Genomic DNA, 14,923 nt, shown 5'->3' on the forward strand with positions numbered 1-14,923 from the left:
ACAGCGAGATGCGTGCAGGCGTGCAGCAGTCTGCAATGGTGCTCATAAGGAACCCTAATGTCTAATATTATTAAAAAAGAAAGAACCCCCGATGAGGCGACGAGTTGTCACGCGGAACACGGGGGTGCGAACCCAGCTGACAAATTTGGGTCAAGGTAAGTGACACTCGGCGCAGTCGCGCACAGGCGGGTGGCTAGTACCTATCTAAATATAATAATATATCACTTTTAGAAGGTCGCGGCGCGGATTATAGGACTGTCGTGGAAAATAAAGAAAACAAGCGTTGAATATAGACGAAAACGAATTCTACCGATTGACGGGCGAGCGAAGAGAAGACGATATGAAAAATACCTACACCTATATTACAATACTTATCTGATTCAGTCATACTCATACATTATATGCGTGTGTTTTTGAGTATAAAATAACAAATAGGCCCGCGGCGTCGGAAGTGTGTCAGTGTGTGTACACAAAGCACAAACAGCATAGGTACGTCGAATATGAGGACCTTATGAAGAATATAATTAGTTTTAATTTTTTAAACGACATAGATTTATTTTATTATACATTTGACAGAAAACTGCGCGTATGATTGGTAGGTTACCTACCTGTGTATATATTATATTATTATTATTATAATAATTGTTGTATTACATGTAAAATAATGGAGTGATAAATACGTGTATAAAGCGTAAACCTTACCTGGGTCATGAGTCTATCGGCACCGGTGCCCTCGTCGTCTTTGAACTCGATGTCCGCGTTGTAGTTGGGTACCAGCTCCATGAACCTGGAGTCGTTCCGCTGGATCCGACCCTCTGGTGGCCCGCTGGCGGTGATGGAGTACTCGCTGACGTTGGGCTCGTGTTGCTGAAACACCAGAGGTTTCATCTTTCGAGGGTTCCGGAACTTGGACGGGCCACGCAATGGGCCGCAGCCTTCTACCCCGACCGCTGCCATCACGCACACAATCAGCGTCAACGTGTACCTCCACCGGTATCTGGACGCCACCGCAACAACGCCACCGCCGTCGCCGCCGTTCCTCATATCCGGCTGCCAGACACCGCATTACCGCGGCCTTTACTCATACAGCAATCGGTTGCTACACGACACTTAAAGATTCGTGCGAAAAAAAACAAACAATGGGTGGTTTTTAAATATATGAACATCATTATTGATTAATTATTGTGTATATATTTTAAAAAAAAGGAACCAGACAGGATACAAAAACCTGCAGGGAATGTTATCGTAAGAAACAATAATAAATCATCAAATTGAAAAATGATATTTTAGGTGAATTTTTTAACCACGCACTTCCGGACATTTTTCAAAATTATAACTATTAAGGAGACGTTACAGTGGCATTTGTTGTCTCCGTCTTACAAGTGCGTAACATAGCAAATTTTACGCTCAGCAGAACACGTTTATCTCCGTTAGTTTAAAAATTAGAGCGAATTTACCTCTTATACAATTTAAAGGTAATATTATTATCTAGACAAACGCATAGGCTTTTTATTATATTTTAATTTTAAAGCGAGTTATGAGTATTTTAAGATGTATAAACAGTTTACAATTTTAAAATACACATAACTCGCTTTAAAATTCAAATATAATAAAATGCTTATGTCATAGATAATAGTTAGATAATAGTTTTACCTTTAAATTTTGTAAGAGCTCAATTCGCTCAAATGTTTAAACTTTCGGAGATAAATGTGTTCTCCTGAGCGTAAAATTTGCAATGTTACGCGCTTGTAAGACGGAGACACAGTTAAGACTTTTGGAGACTTTTTACTCCATATGTCTTAATCTGTTAAATAGTGTTCATGCGGAAAAAGAATAATATCAAGATATACTATACTAAAATTGCTATATAATCCTGTGCAAAGTGAATGAAGCGTTAAGAATTAATTTCATATAGAAATAACAGAATGTGCTAATTATTATATTTTAAATTTTAAATTACCAAACGATTTTCTTGCATTATATAATTGAACGAAGTATAATTTTGTGGTTATTAATAAATAATTTATAACTAGATGATAGAAAAAAAATATTGAATGATGTTTTATATATTTATACTTACCTACCATTGTATATACGTAATAATAACACATGTATACAATTTTTTAATATTTACTAAAAGACAAAAGTATTATGTGGTGTTATAAATATTATACAAAGAAATATACATTAAATTATAACTACAGACGCAATTTCTTTTGCATCTCCCAAATTGCATGACGCAATCTCGCTAAATTTTTTACTTGTAAAAATGGAAAAAAAATAAAACTCCAATATAACCGTGCAGGACACTTTTAAATTGAAAAAATACTTACATTTTTACTTAATTTCTTTATATGAGATCAAGGCTGATTTTAACTTTGAATTTTGAATTTTCGTACTTTCCAGAAAAATATTTTATTTGTTACGAGTTTTCAGTTTATAGTAATTTATTATAATAAGTTCGCAGAATATAGAAAATATTATCAGAAAAAAAATAAGATATATTTACAAAGAACTTAGTATTTATATTTAAAGATAAAATTAATATATTGTATTAATTATGTACTTATAAATATTAATATAGGGGTAACATTAGTCACGAATTATATTCATAAATCATAATTCCATATTCATTACTCATTAGTTGTTAATTTTTTTTTATTAGTACAATAATGATTTTCATAGTATTATCATAGTAATATACCTATGGATGATGATTACTATTCAAGTGAACTTATTTTATTTAAAAATACCTCATAAAAGCATTGTTTTTATAATTATTAACTTAACTTATTAATTGAAGTTAAGTAAATGGTATTTGTCAAATTTACTTTAAACTTAATTGATGTATTAAAAATGTCTATTAACTTAATTTTAGACTCAATTGAAAAAATAATAATTAACTTAACTTAATTGAGAAAAAAAATATCATTAACTTACCCAGCCTTGTATGAGATTAGAGGTTAGTAATTAGTATACGATTATACGGAGTAGATGCAACTGTCATTGATATTATTGATTCAATCTTAAGTAACACAATATGAAAAAGACGTAATATACTTTTAATTTACCAAAACACTACTTTTGTATTAAAAAAGTTATTTACGTATTTAAGAATGTAGTAAACTATTCCATTAATTGTACTTGGGTTTTATAGGTAAAAACCAGATCAAAAATTATTATTTCTTTTAGAAAAAAAATATGTGTACCTATATGTATTATTTATATTTAAATTTGTTTTGTTAAATAGTATATTATTAATATTAAGACTACACCATCATACATTATAGGTTATTATAATGTCTATATGTACCTAAGTATTGTATTATTATTTATAATAATATAATTTAAATTTAATATTTTTTCATTTTATTTTTAAAAATATATTCTTTGAATTACGTTATATGATATAACCAGATGCCTATATACTTAAACACTTTATAGGTAGGTAACTATACTATTCAATAATACTATATGTATATTGTATATGATATACCTTCAGTATTAAACATATGTATAAAATAATATTAATAAATCTATAAACAATATTAGGTATAAATCATGTTTTTACTATAAAATATTCGAATTATAAAATAAGATAAATGGTAACATTTCGACCCTGACTATACCTATACATTTAAGCTACAACTACCTAAATGTTTTAGGCTAAATCATAATACAATAGTCAATATGAACAGGATTAAATAAAGGAACTGTAACGGGAGTTTACTAAGAATTGTATCCACTATCCACAATAAAAACTGTGTTCCCGCTGAGAAACGTTTTTTATATCATCTCTTGTACGCGTATGCAGACCTGCAAATAGGTACCTAAATAAAACCGTAGGTAGTAAGCATATGTTATATATCTATATGATTTTGTGATCTATAATTTGTGATTAATAAGAATTCCGCTTTATCAGAAATAAAATTGAATTTATTACATCATTAAGAAATCATAAGTTTATTATTTTATCATAATTACTGTGACCCGTCATCAAAATTAACGAGTATAATATATTATTAATTATAATTATACGAAAAATAATTAATCTTGTTTAATGGAAATTGATGATGAAAAATAATAGTATAGTATATTAAAACTACTGTTGAGTTATATCAAGTTATTTACGTAAGTGATAAGGAAACATATTTTATGAATCATATTACATCTATTAATTTGAACTAATTTCATACATGACTAATTTACTAAATGATATTTTTTCAATATTAAAAACTCGTTATATTATTTTATTTAATTAACTTCTATATGATTATATTATAATTTATAGTTATATTGGAGAAATAATAATTTAAAATTTTAATGATTTTTTAAATTGTACTCTATACTTTTTTCTTTATAAATTACATTGAATATTTAATTTCATCTATCATTTAACATTTTGATATATAGTATTTATATTTTGATATTCCACTTACCTTGTGAATGCCGATTATTGGTATTTTGTAAATATCAAGTTGGAAAAAATGAAATTAGTCCGAGTGGTGTACTGCACTATAAATGCGCGTTCGGCGACTAGCCGTTACCGCACGTTACACAAATCGAAATAACGAGAAAAATATGAGAAACTAATCAAAACTATAAACGAAACTTAATCACGATATCAAACTGAAAATGTGTAGTCATTTTTTTCAAAATAATACTTTTCAAAACCGATCTCGGTATAAAAATGATGGAAAACTTCGAATTCGGTACACCGAAGTCGCGCCGAACCGATTCTGGTAACAAGGTCAACGAATTTGAACCAGACTCGGTGATGTTGTTGTGGGTGTGAGCCACAATCGTTCTCCCACCCCAGTGTATGGAGCTCCGCCCATTTCGTGGCCGCCTCCATGTACACGAGGACTGCGTCGCGTGTGCCGCCGGTACCCGATCACCGACGTACGCCGAATAGTCAGACAAACCCGACTGGCGCTCTTGCGGTCTAGTGGAGCCTTTTGTGCACTTCAATAGACAAAGGTGCAACGTTCGTTGATCGCCTTGCATGGAGATCCCGTGAATTGTTCTCGAGAAACAGATCGCTTCCGGATCAAGTCACCAATATCGTTGTGTCAAAATCCTTTTTGGTCATCCTAATATAAAGGTAAAGGTGTGGCAAACTGCATGATATTGAAATACACATATACGGCCTTCTTTCATATTATACCTAAATGAAAATAACAATACCTATTATAAGTAAATATTTCGTGAAAATAAAATCTTTAGACTAAGAATATTTTTACAATAACTTTTCGATTTATAAAACGACAAACTAAAAAAAAAAAACCTTGCTTCGCTGGTCACATTATTCTAGAAAAATATACGTATATATTACAACACCTATGTCTATCATGTAGAAAACTGGGTTTGTCCCTTTCATCTTATTTTTATTCTTGTCATGTGAAATTGATTTCTGACGTTTCCTGCTCTTATGGCGTCTTTGCAAAACTATTATACTTGTTAGTACTCGCTACTTGGTATACCTATAATCCTTACATACAATACTGATACAATATATGGATTATATACCTACCAATATAGTACCAACTACAGGTATATTTACAGGTACTTACCTGCTTTTAACATATTTTATATGTTTTGAGGATCAATGGAGTAAATTTAACCATAATATTATTACATAGGTAGGTATATAGATACAGTAAGAATTAATATTAGATCAAAATTATATGTGGAAAACGAAAAATTAATTAAGTAAAAATACTAAATAGGTATACTATGTATGTAGATAGACATTTTAAGTGGTAATGATTCATCATAGATACCTATTATTATTATGTGTATTTTATTATAGTTAAGGGTGTAAATATATAGTTTAAAGTTATACAAATGTTAATTCGTGTTGTATAGGTAACATAATATGATACTAATAATAATTGTTATTTTTTTTGGAATTAATGTTACTAGCTTAAAGTTTGTTTCTATACACTTATCAATAAATTATTGTATACAAATTAATTTTAAATAAATTGAATTTGAAAATGCATATTGATATAACATTACTAAACAGATATTATGGTTATAACCTATATATTATAAACACAGCTATTTTTTTTTTTTTTATTAAAAACGAATATTTACAATGGATATAAAGTTCATACAGTAATTATTATAGAAACATTTAATAAAAAGAAACAAAGACAAGACGTCCTGAACGATACTATAGTTACTCGGACTCTAAAAGGCAAACATTTATAGATTATAAGACGTATACATAGTATATGTGTGTACTTTTAAAGGCAACACGAAATATTTCTGTCCTGTAATATAGAATTGAGACGGGAGGATCAGCTTTCATTATATCCATAATCTATTATCTAATGAAAGTGTATACTTATTACTTAATATGTTATATATTATTTGGTATATAGCATGTTATATTAATTTTTCTTAATTCATTAGGCTTAACTAATTTTTGCCAAAAACATTGCATATAAGTATAACTAAAATATTATTTGACGGGATGGTCCTATAGTACCTATGGCTCTTTACCTGAAAAAGAAGAATAACTATTATTTGTTAATATTAATATAGCTAGGTTCCTAGGAATGGTGTGAACTGTGGTCTGTGAATATGTCGTGGTGTAATAATATTAGTAAAATTAGCTTAAAATCTAAATATTTTTAAAATGTCATTATATACATAGAAAATAATTATATATACGTAAGTAACAGTAAAAATTATCAAATATCTATGAATAATATATGTTATGAATAACAAAAAAATAACTAATAACTGATTAAAAAATGTTATTATCTAATTTTGTCAAATTGAACATATCAAACACTTTAAAAAAAATTGTGACTGTATTTTTAACATTTTTAAATTGCTTGAAGAACAATTTATGGGGAACATCGTATTATATCGTCTATAGCTATTCAACTAATAATCAAAAATGTTCTATCAGATACCACCCTTAATTGCTGAAGCAAATTGTTTGAACAATGAAAAAATGTGATGATACGCAGACACCAAAAAATATTAATTAAAACCAATACATGTCCAAAACAATGTGATGTATGGTGTATCTACCTATAAGCTGTATTATATTTTAATAATAGCTATTGTTTTATGAAATATAAGGCATAATTTAAATTTGTATTAAACATTTCAAACAAAGATGACCGATGGCGAATGGATATAAAAGGCAAAATTAATGGAAAAAAATAAGAAGGCGTATATAACATATTGGAAGCCATACTGGATTTTGAAAACATGTGTATACAAAGGGTGTATTTTTTATAAAAGAAAATAAAAAATATAGTAATAAAAAAATGCAAAATGTCGATCTTACCGTATTCCATTCAAAACAAGTTGTATGTTATTTATGATGACAGGTAACTTCCGCAATATTAAATTTATTGCTGTTTCAAGATTTGTCCAGTTAAACAATATTATTTATATTATTTTCTCATCACCTTGTGTGGTGCTAAATGAATAATATAAAAATGAACCAGTAATATAGTTTAAAATACTATATTACTAGCAGAAGTCCTAAAGTCATATTTAGGCACATCATAATATATTATGATCCCTATACATTACAAGTTCTTAAAATATAGGCAGCAAGATTACATTAGATATACATTTTGTCAAAAATAATACCTGTATAAAATATTATTTTATAAGGTTCTTTCAATTCAATTTAAAAAAGTTATAATACCCCTGTGGCTGTCCCCTATATACCTATTAATTATTATCATTTAATTTATATCATTAATCACTCGTATCGTATTTTTGTTCAACCATGGACATTTTATATAACCAGTAATGAATCACATATCCCATGGTTCAAATAATTATAATATGTATAATTTATTCATTAATGCCCAATTTTAGATTCTGAGCGGCTCCGATGAATGTATTGATTTTGAAACGTGTGTTTTTTTTTATTAATTTTTTTTAATTTTAGATTCTGAGTGGAGCGAGGAAGCTAGTAGTTTTTCAATGATATTTATTTATTTTTTTTTTTTATCTTGTAAACAAAATTTCTACCAGAATGAGTGCTTGGATTTCAACATAATATATATAATCTTATTTTTTAGTAAATTCGATCAAGATACCTAGTATTTTAAATTTATTACATTTTTCGATTTTCTTAATAGTTTTTTTAACACCACGGGAAAACCACCATAAAATCCTATTGCTAAGCTATTTTTTAACGCTTTGTTTATCACCATACAAACAAATAAAATTTAAAAATCACCACCGTCTCTGACCTACTACATCCCGCTGAACTTATTTTTTATTATTTGTGTCTGCGTGTACATGATGAGTATTCGCAATAATGCTTCAATTTTCAACTTCAGTATCTTGTTCGATAGGAAAGTGAATCTATATAGTTGGTGCATTGAGGAGGTAAAAAGTAAAAAATTCCCAGTAGTTTTCAAAAACAAATAAAAAAATTAAGGAAAAACAGGAATTTTTACGAAAAATTGATTTTGGTTGTTAGTGTAATACTAAAACAAATAGACCGTAGATGCATGAAATTTTGACTCAATGTTTATAATATATTAGCATTTGCTATACACCAATACACCATAAAATATTTTTACTTGTTTTGAGCTGTTTATACGGACATTTTCAGTTTCCAAATTTTTGTCAATAAAATTGTATTCTTTGGGTGAAAAGGCTTGAAAATTTAAAATAAAACTCCTAATATACTATTAAAATGACATTTGAAAAATATTAAAAATACATACACGATTTTTTTTACAAGCACTTAAAGTTCGACTTATGACAAAATGTATCAAATTTAAAATTAAAAAATGATTTTGTAGTTAAAAATTTATAAAATGTTCAAATTTTATAGCTAATGATTGAAAATTTAAACAAGGTTTTGACATAAATTACTTTATTCAGAATAATAATATCATAAAATATACTTAGTAATATATTCTCATAGGCTGACTGACCGTCTTTTATCAGAATCGTTTTTCGTATACTATGATATTATAACCTACATATTGTACAGCAGAGTGATACCAATTTGCCCACCTTTTTTAATAGTTTATTGCCATAAACGTATAACATTACTATGTATTTATTTTATCCGATAACCAAACAACTATACAAATATTAGGTACGATCAAAACTCGCATATATAGGTACTATGGTACATATATATAACTTTTATATTTTCCACTCTCCAGAGCCTACGTATAATAGGTACAGGTTAAGAGGACGTTATACCGATAATTTTTAACGGTAAAAACATGTCCATGAGAGACAGACAAAATACTAAGCAGCATTAAAAAGTGGTTTTAAAAATTTAAAATTATTTTTATGAAATGTATAGATAACAATATTTAGGAGTCATCCCATCGGCCTTTTTTGAAGAATTAGTTATGAAAAAAGTTAGTTATTTAAAAAATGTAAAAAAAAAATGTTTGACGAGCTGTATATTAAGAATATGACAAAACCTCGATGAGAATGTCTTCTAAATATTTTAATTATAATAATATACCTACTACAACAGTTGATGTAACGCGTCTGGTATACGCAGTCAGTAGTGTAGCCTATAGTATACGCACTTGCACACTGCAGTGGTATATCCGTACTGGTAGGCTGCACACACACATTACATACCTATACGAGAAGTTTATTATAAAAACACGCCATGTGTCTGTGAGAACAGAGATGGTACCCGTGGGATACTGTTACGGCCGATGTACACGTACAACAGGTGCCCGCTATGATGATGTTCTACCGTAGACGATAGACCTTACATATATACTACCTATTAATATGACTAAGTATGAGGTCTATGGTTTCTACACCCCCTCCACATTTTACCTTTACCTACCTAATATTACTATGTACTTATGAATATAGTGTAGGTACCTATATACTGTATATACACGCACATACTACGGTAGGTACGAACATGCACAAGAAACGTCGGTTTCTCACTGATGTTATATATTACTCGACGACGGCAGCGGGGTATAGTCTTCGTCGTTGTCGTCGTCATAATCGTAACCGTATAGGTATAATATAATATATATAACTACATAGCCGTCGCCTTTTTTACAGCGCGCTCTCGCGCTCTCCTTCCTCCTCCGGGCGGTACAGGTGTGCCGCCCGGTATCATACCATTTGCCCATTGGAAGCTGGGCGTGGTCCAAAAGTTGCTCATCATCATCATCATCACCATCATCATCATCATCATCATCATCATCATCATCATCATAATCATAATCGGTATCATCATCATTATCATATAATCATCTTTGTCACCGTCATCGTCAACTCTGCCGCCTGCACCGCTGCGTAAACGACTTTCAGAGGGTCTCTTCTATACAAATATATTATACAATTTATACCACTCGTTCAAAAGAAAACTACACTAATATAATATACCTATATATTTTTTTTAACGAATGAGTTAGAAAACAAATAACGTTTTTATCCAAATTGTTTATCCACGCCGATAATTTAAGGGATTTAAATTGTGGTTGGTGCACTATTTTTACTCGAAATTCACCGAGAACTTTCGTTGGTAAGTAAGTATACGTACTATACGCATATAGGTACGTACCTACCTGGTTACTTATTATGTACGTAATCTACAAGTTAACTCAAAAACAAGTTCCTCTAAAGTCGATGGTTCAAAATGTAAAAAAAACTTAGGCGTATAAAGGATAACTTACTATAGAGTATAGGATGATTGTCATAATGGAATTAGTTGATAATATTATATCCATTTTTCAAACACTAAATAATTTTAATAATCAAACATTTAAAAATCCCAATTCTTTAAAAACATATCAGAATGATATTAGGTATATAATAATAGTTAGGTATTGGAATATATTTAAGTTTATATACATATAAGACATTTTTACAAGCACTTATAAAATTAGATGAAGTAAAGAAATCAGTCATCTCTGCCGTCATGTAAACATGTAAACTATATCGAATAATGTTACAGGAAAATGCCAAACTTGTGAAGAAAATAACAAATTGCTATATATGTCTATTTATATGGTCATATGGATAACAATAACTTATAATAATAATATTAACTATAACATGCTTTTAATATGATAAATGTATATAATATATGAGTTATGATTTTATGAGGTACCTACGCAGAAATAAATATACTTTCCACATATTCCACTCTTTTTGACTACTTTGCAAAAACAAAGATAGGTAGTGCCTCTAACCTTTTGTCAGTTTATTTTTAGTAATATGAGATTAAAATGTTTATTAAACGTAATATGAAGTAAAATTGTCTTGCATAACAAACAATTTCTCTTTCCTAAACTTTAAATGTTTATACCTACCATTCTGGATAAAATATAGTCTTTTGTATGTTTATTATTTATACTTGTTTTAACATTCATTATTTAAATAATATTTAGACATAAACTAATTATAGAGTTAAAAATAAGGACGACAATTAAAAAAAATAATAATTCTAAAAATCCCAATGATATAAAATATGAAAATGGTATTTATTTTTTAATACATTCAGTTGGTAACTTATGAATAATAATACGTTTATATAATATAATACAGATAAGGACTTAAAATAATAAAAAATTACTAAAAAAATTGTATTATAAATTGAGTCTCACGTTAAAAAATCACTTTGCATCTGCATATAATATAACATTTTGACGTATTGTGTAAGAATAGTTTTTTTATACTATATAATATAATATTATAGGTATCTATATAGAATATAATATTAAATTACATAATAGTATAAAAGTGCATGTAAGTATGAGAATAAAGGCATATTGCGCTATTGTGCGTTATTAAAATGAATATATTATGTTTATATGACGATTTAACAAAGAAATCAATTTCAGTATAATCTGTTAAAAATTAAATTCGATTAATAAAATCAAAAAAAATTTTAAAAATTAAGTTCTATATATCAACACAATATCTAATATAGTTTCCATAATTTCAAAATCATAAAAGACTTGCGCCGCTTTCGTCTGGACCAGTTGTACAGCTTGATTCTATACTGCCTTAATATGATTGTATACTGTATAATATGTATATCGTATATTCATACATGTATGTGTATATATTATATATACACACACACTGTTACACAATAATGTTGAGATTCAATTATCACTGTGATAGTCGGTCTGCATAATAATACGTATATAATAGACCATTGAGGAATGCAGCAGGTGTAATGTGGGACAAAATACAATTTGTGTATGTTTGGCTTCCATACTGCGTAACTAATTTCGGGCAGGAATCGTATATAGAAATACATTTCAAAAGAAAAAGATAAAAAAAAAGAAGAAGAAAAAATAAACCATAACTACAACAGCCCTATGCTTATGGTGGAGTTCAGAAATGTTTACATACTACAGTCAAAATGTAAGTTATTGCAAAATTTTCTCATGTAATTTATAACAACAAAAGGCACCGGCTGATAGGTTTAAGATGCTTATAGGTGCTTCAAAATGTGTATTGTACATACATATAAGTCTAATAATTTGAGTATACTACTAAAGTGTGTATTTATAAGAAAGTAAAAACCAATATGATCATACTTTCTGTCAACTTGCACGTCCTTCATCAGTGCAGCCAGAGTATACGTCTTTTATCAAGTATAAACTGTTTAGATAAATACATAATTCTGAAATATAGTGTGTAGGTATACTCAATACTGTATTAACAGTTGTAACAACAGTCGACAATTATACTCATATAGTCATATTTACGACTAAGAGCAAGATAATATTATACCTACTAAATACGTACATAAAGATACCCAAAAACTGGTAACCTAACCTATTGGTCATTTGTGTTTTTTTATTTTTATTTTTATAAAACGTGTCTACATAGTACATATACCATGTAATATGTATACGATAAGTAGTGGAAATCATTCTTCGGTTTTTACCTTCAATATCTTTTCCGATGGGAAATAAAATCTAGTTGGTACATTCGAGAGGTCAAAATTTAAAATTCCAAGTAGTTTTCAAAAGCGCGCCAGGAAAAAAGAAAAAAAAAAGAAAAATGGGAAATTGAACACAAAATTGGTTTTCGACAAAATTGATTTTGATTTTTGGTGTAACTCTAAAAAATATTACCGTAAATACATGGAATTTTTACTGAATATTTATATTGTATAATTTCTATACGACATTATGTTGAGCTATTTATAGGTAGGTATATGACATTTTCGATTATTATTAGTTTTTTTAAAATTAATGTCAATGAAAAAATAGCTGATCGGTCAAAAAACTTTAAAATGTAATACAAGGTTATACGTAAGTATGTTGATAATCCACAGTCATTTTTTATGAGCGTCTGAACTTTAAATTTTAACAAAATTCGTAAATATCACGAGAATTTGAAAATTAGTTTCAGTTAAAAAATCAGAAAAATTTTTCTTTTGATACATACAATTTGTAAATTTAATATAAGATTCCTCATAAGTTTTCTACTTTTATCGATATTAAAATGTCTACCGGAAAGTCAAATTAAATTTTTATAAGTGTTTGAAGTTAAAATGATTACAACATTGGATATTCGCTTGATTTCTCATAGAGTGATTTTTTTTTTGTTGTCATTCAAAAACGAATATTTGAGATATTTGAATATTACACCATATGTTCATTTTGTCAATTCCTATACTTGGTAGCATTTTTAAAATATTTTGACTATTTTTAAGCTGTTCACGGACATTTTAAATTTTCAATTTTCGCCTCTTTTTTATTGTTGGTTTTTAGAAAAAGTAAAGTTCCATCAATGGATGGATTCTTCTTGTACTCAAGACTACAACTCATTATAATACCAACATCATTTATACTTATTGTAAAAATACATATTTAAAGATCGTATAAATAATGAATATTGAAGTGTATATAAAAAAAAATCATTTTTCTATCTGAATTTGGGGTCTAGTGTTATGCGCGAAATGTGAAATTAAGTACTTATAAAAAAGGAAAATGAAAAAACCTTATTTTGTATGTAAAACAATAATACCTTATTGTTATCTATTGTTAAATTGTTTATCTAAGGATCTTCATTTTTCATAAATGTCTCGTCAAAAATGTACCTAGCTATATTATATTAATATGTTATAAATTAATAATGATGAAACTTTTATTTTCCAAAAATAATATAATAATATAGGTAGATACCCAAGATATATTAAGCTATTAAATGTTATTATTATTGGTAGATAGATCAATAATTCATAACAATGACAACAATAACCTAATGGTACATAATAGTTAATACATATACTTCTACTATATAGGTCAATTAAAAAAAATTTTTGATTCAATCTTAAGTAGATTTTATATAGGTAACTATAGTGAAAACGATGAACAATTCAGATTTGGTGGTTATAGACAATATTAGTTTTAAAATTTAAAGTATGTAAGTAAGTAGAGGTTGTGGATATCAGTATTTGCACTACTCCAATTCAAATATTGAGTTCAGACTTTCAAAGATTATTTGAAGAAAACAAAATTAAAATTACTAATCTTACTCAATACTTTTATCCAGCGGAAAACAATTTAACTACCTATAACATTTGGTTTTCGACTTTTATGTTGGATATAATAAAATATAATGGGTTTTTTTAATAAGTTAAAGTTCATCGTTATACAAAAAAATTACTTAAAAAAAAATTAGGTAAGTGGATGTCGCTCTGCTGTACAGTAGGTTACAAGTGAGTCAATGTATAATGGATTGTATTAAACATGAATTCAATGATATAATATCATTGTATAAGAAAAACGATTCTGAGCGGAGACGGTTTATCAGTCTGGATTTTTTAATTTTTATTATTTATTATAGCCTTTAAGTTGAATTAATATTATAATATTCTAATTTTTTATTCGTTGTTACAGTGATAAACAAATCGTTAGAAATTAAAATATCCCATTTTAAGCGGTTTTTCGTAATTTGT

At 28.1% G+C, this 14,923-nt stretch overlaps 1 protein-coding gene across 2 annotated transcripts in view; it reads right to left on the reverse strand.

Annotated features, from left to right (window-relative positions):
* Nucleotides 1-9,893, reverse strand: part of LOC100165590 (desert hedgehog protein) — a 49,087-nt gene extending 39,194 nt beyond the window's left edge. The window contains exons 1-3 of one of the 2 annotated variants that reach the window (XM_001943672.5): nucleotides 9,489-9,893; nucleotides 4,440-5,167; nucleotides 703-1,109 (exon numbers count right to left, since the gene is read on the reverse strand). In XM_001943672.5, coding sequence (XP_001943707.1) covers nucleotides 703-1,044 — 342 coding nt within the window. In that variant the 5' untranslated portion in view covers nucleotides 1,045-1,109; nucleotides 4,440-5,167; nucleotides 9,489-9,893. Of the gene's footprint in view, nucleotides 1-702; nucleotides 1,110-4,439; nucleotides 5,184-9,488 lie in introns of those variants that run through there. The other variant, XM_029491070.1, reaches the window with a different exon arrangement.
* Between the last annotated feature and the right edge of the window lie 5,030 nt (nucleotides 9,894-14,923).

Source organism: Acyrthosiphon pisum, chromosome A3 (genome assembly GCF_005508785.2).
Source record: "Acyrthosiphon pisum isolate AL4f chromosome A3, pea_aphid_22Mar2018_4r6ur, whole genome shotgun sequence".
Lineage (NCBI taxonomy): Eukaryota > Metazoa > Arthropoda > Insecta > Hemiptera > Aphididae > Acyrthosiphon > Acyrthosiphon pisum.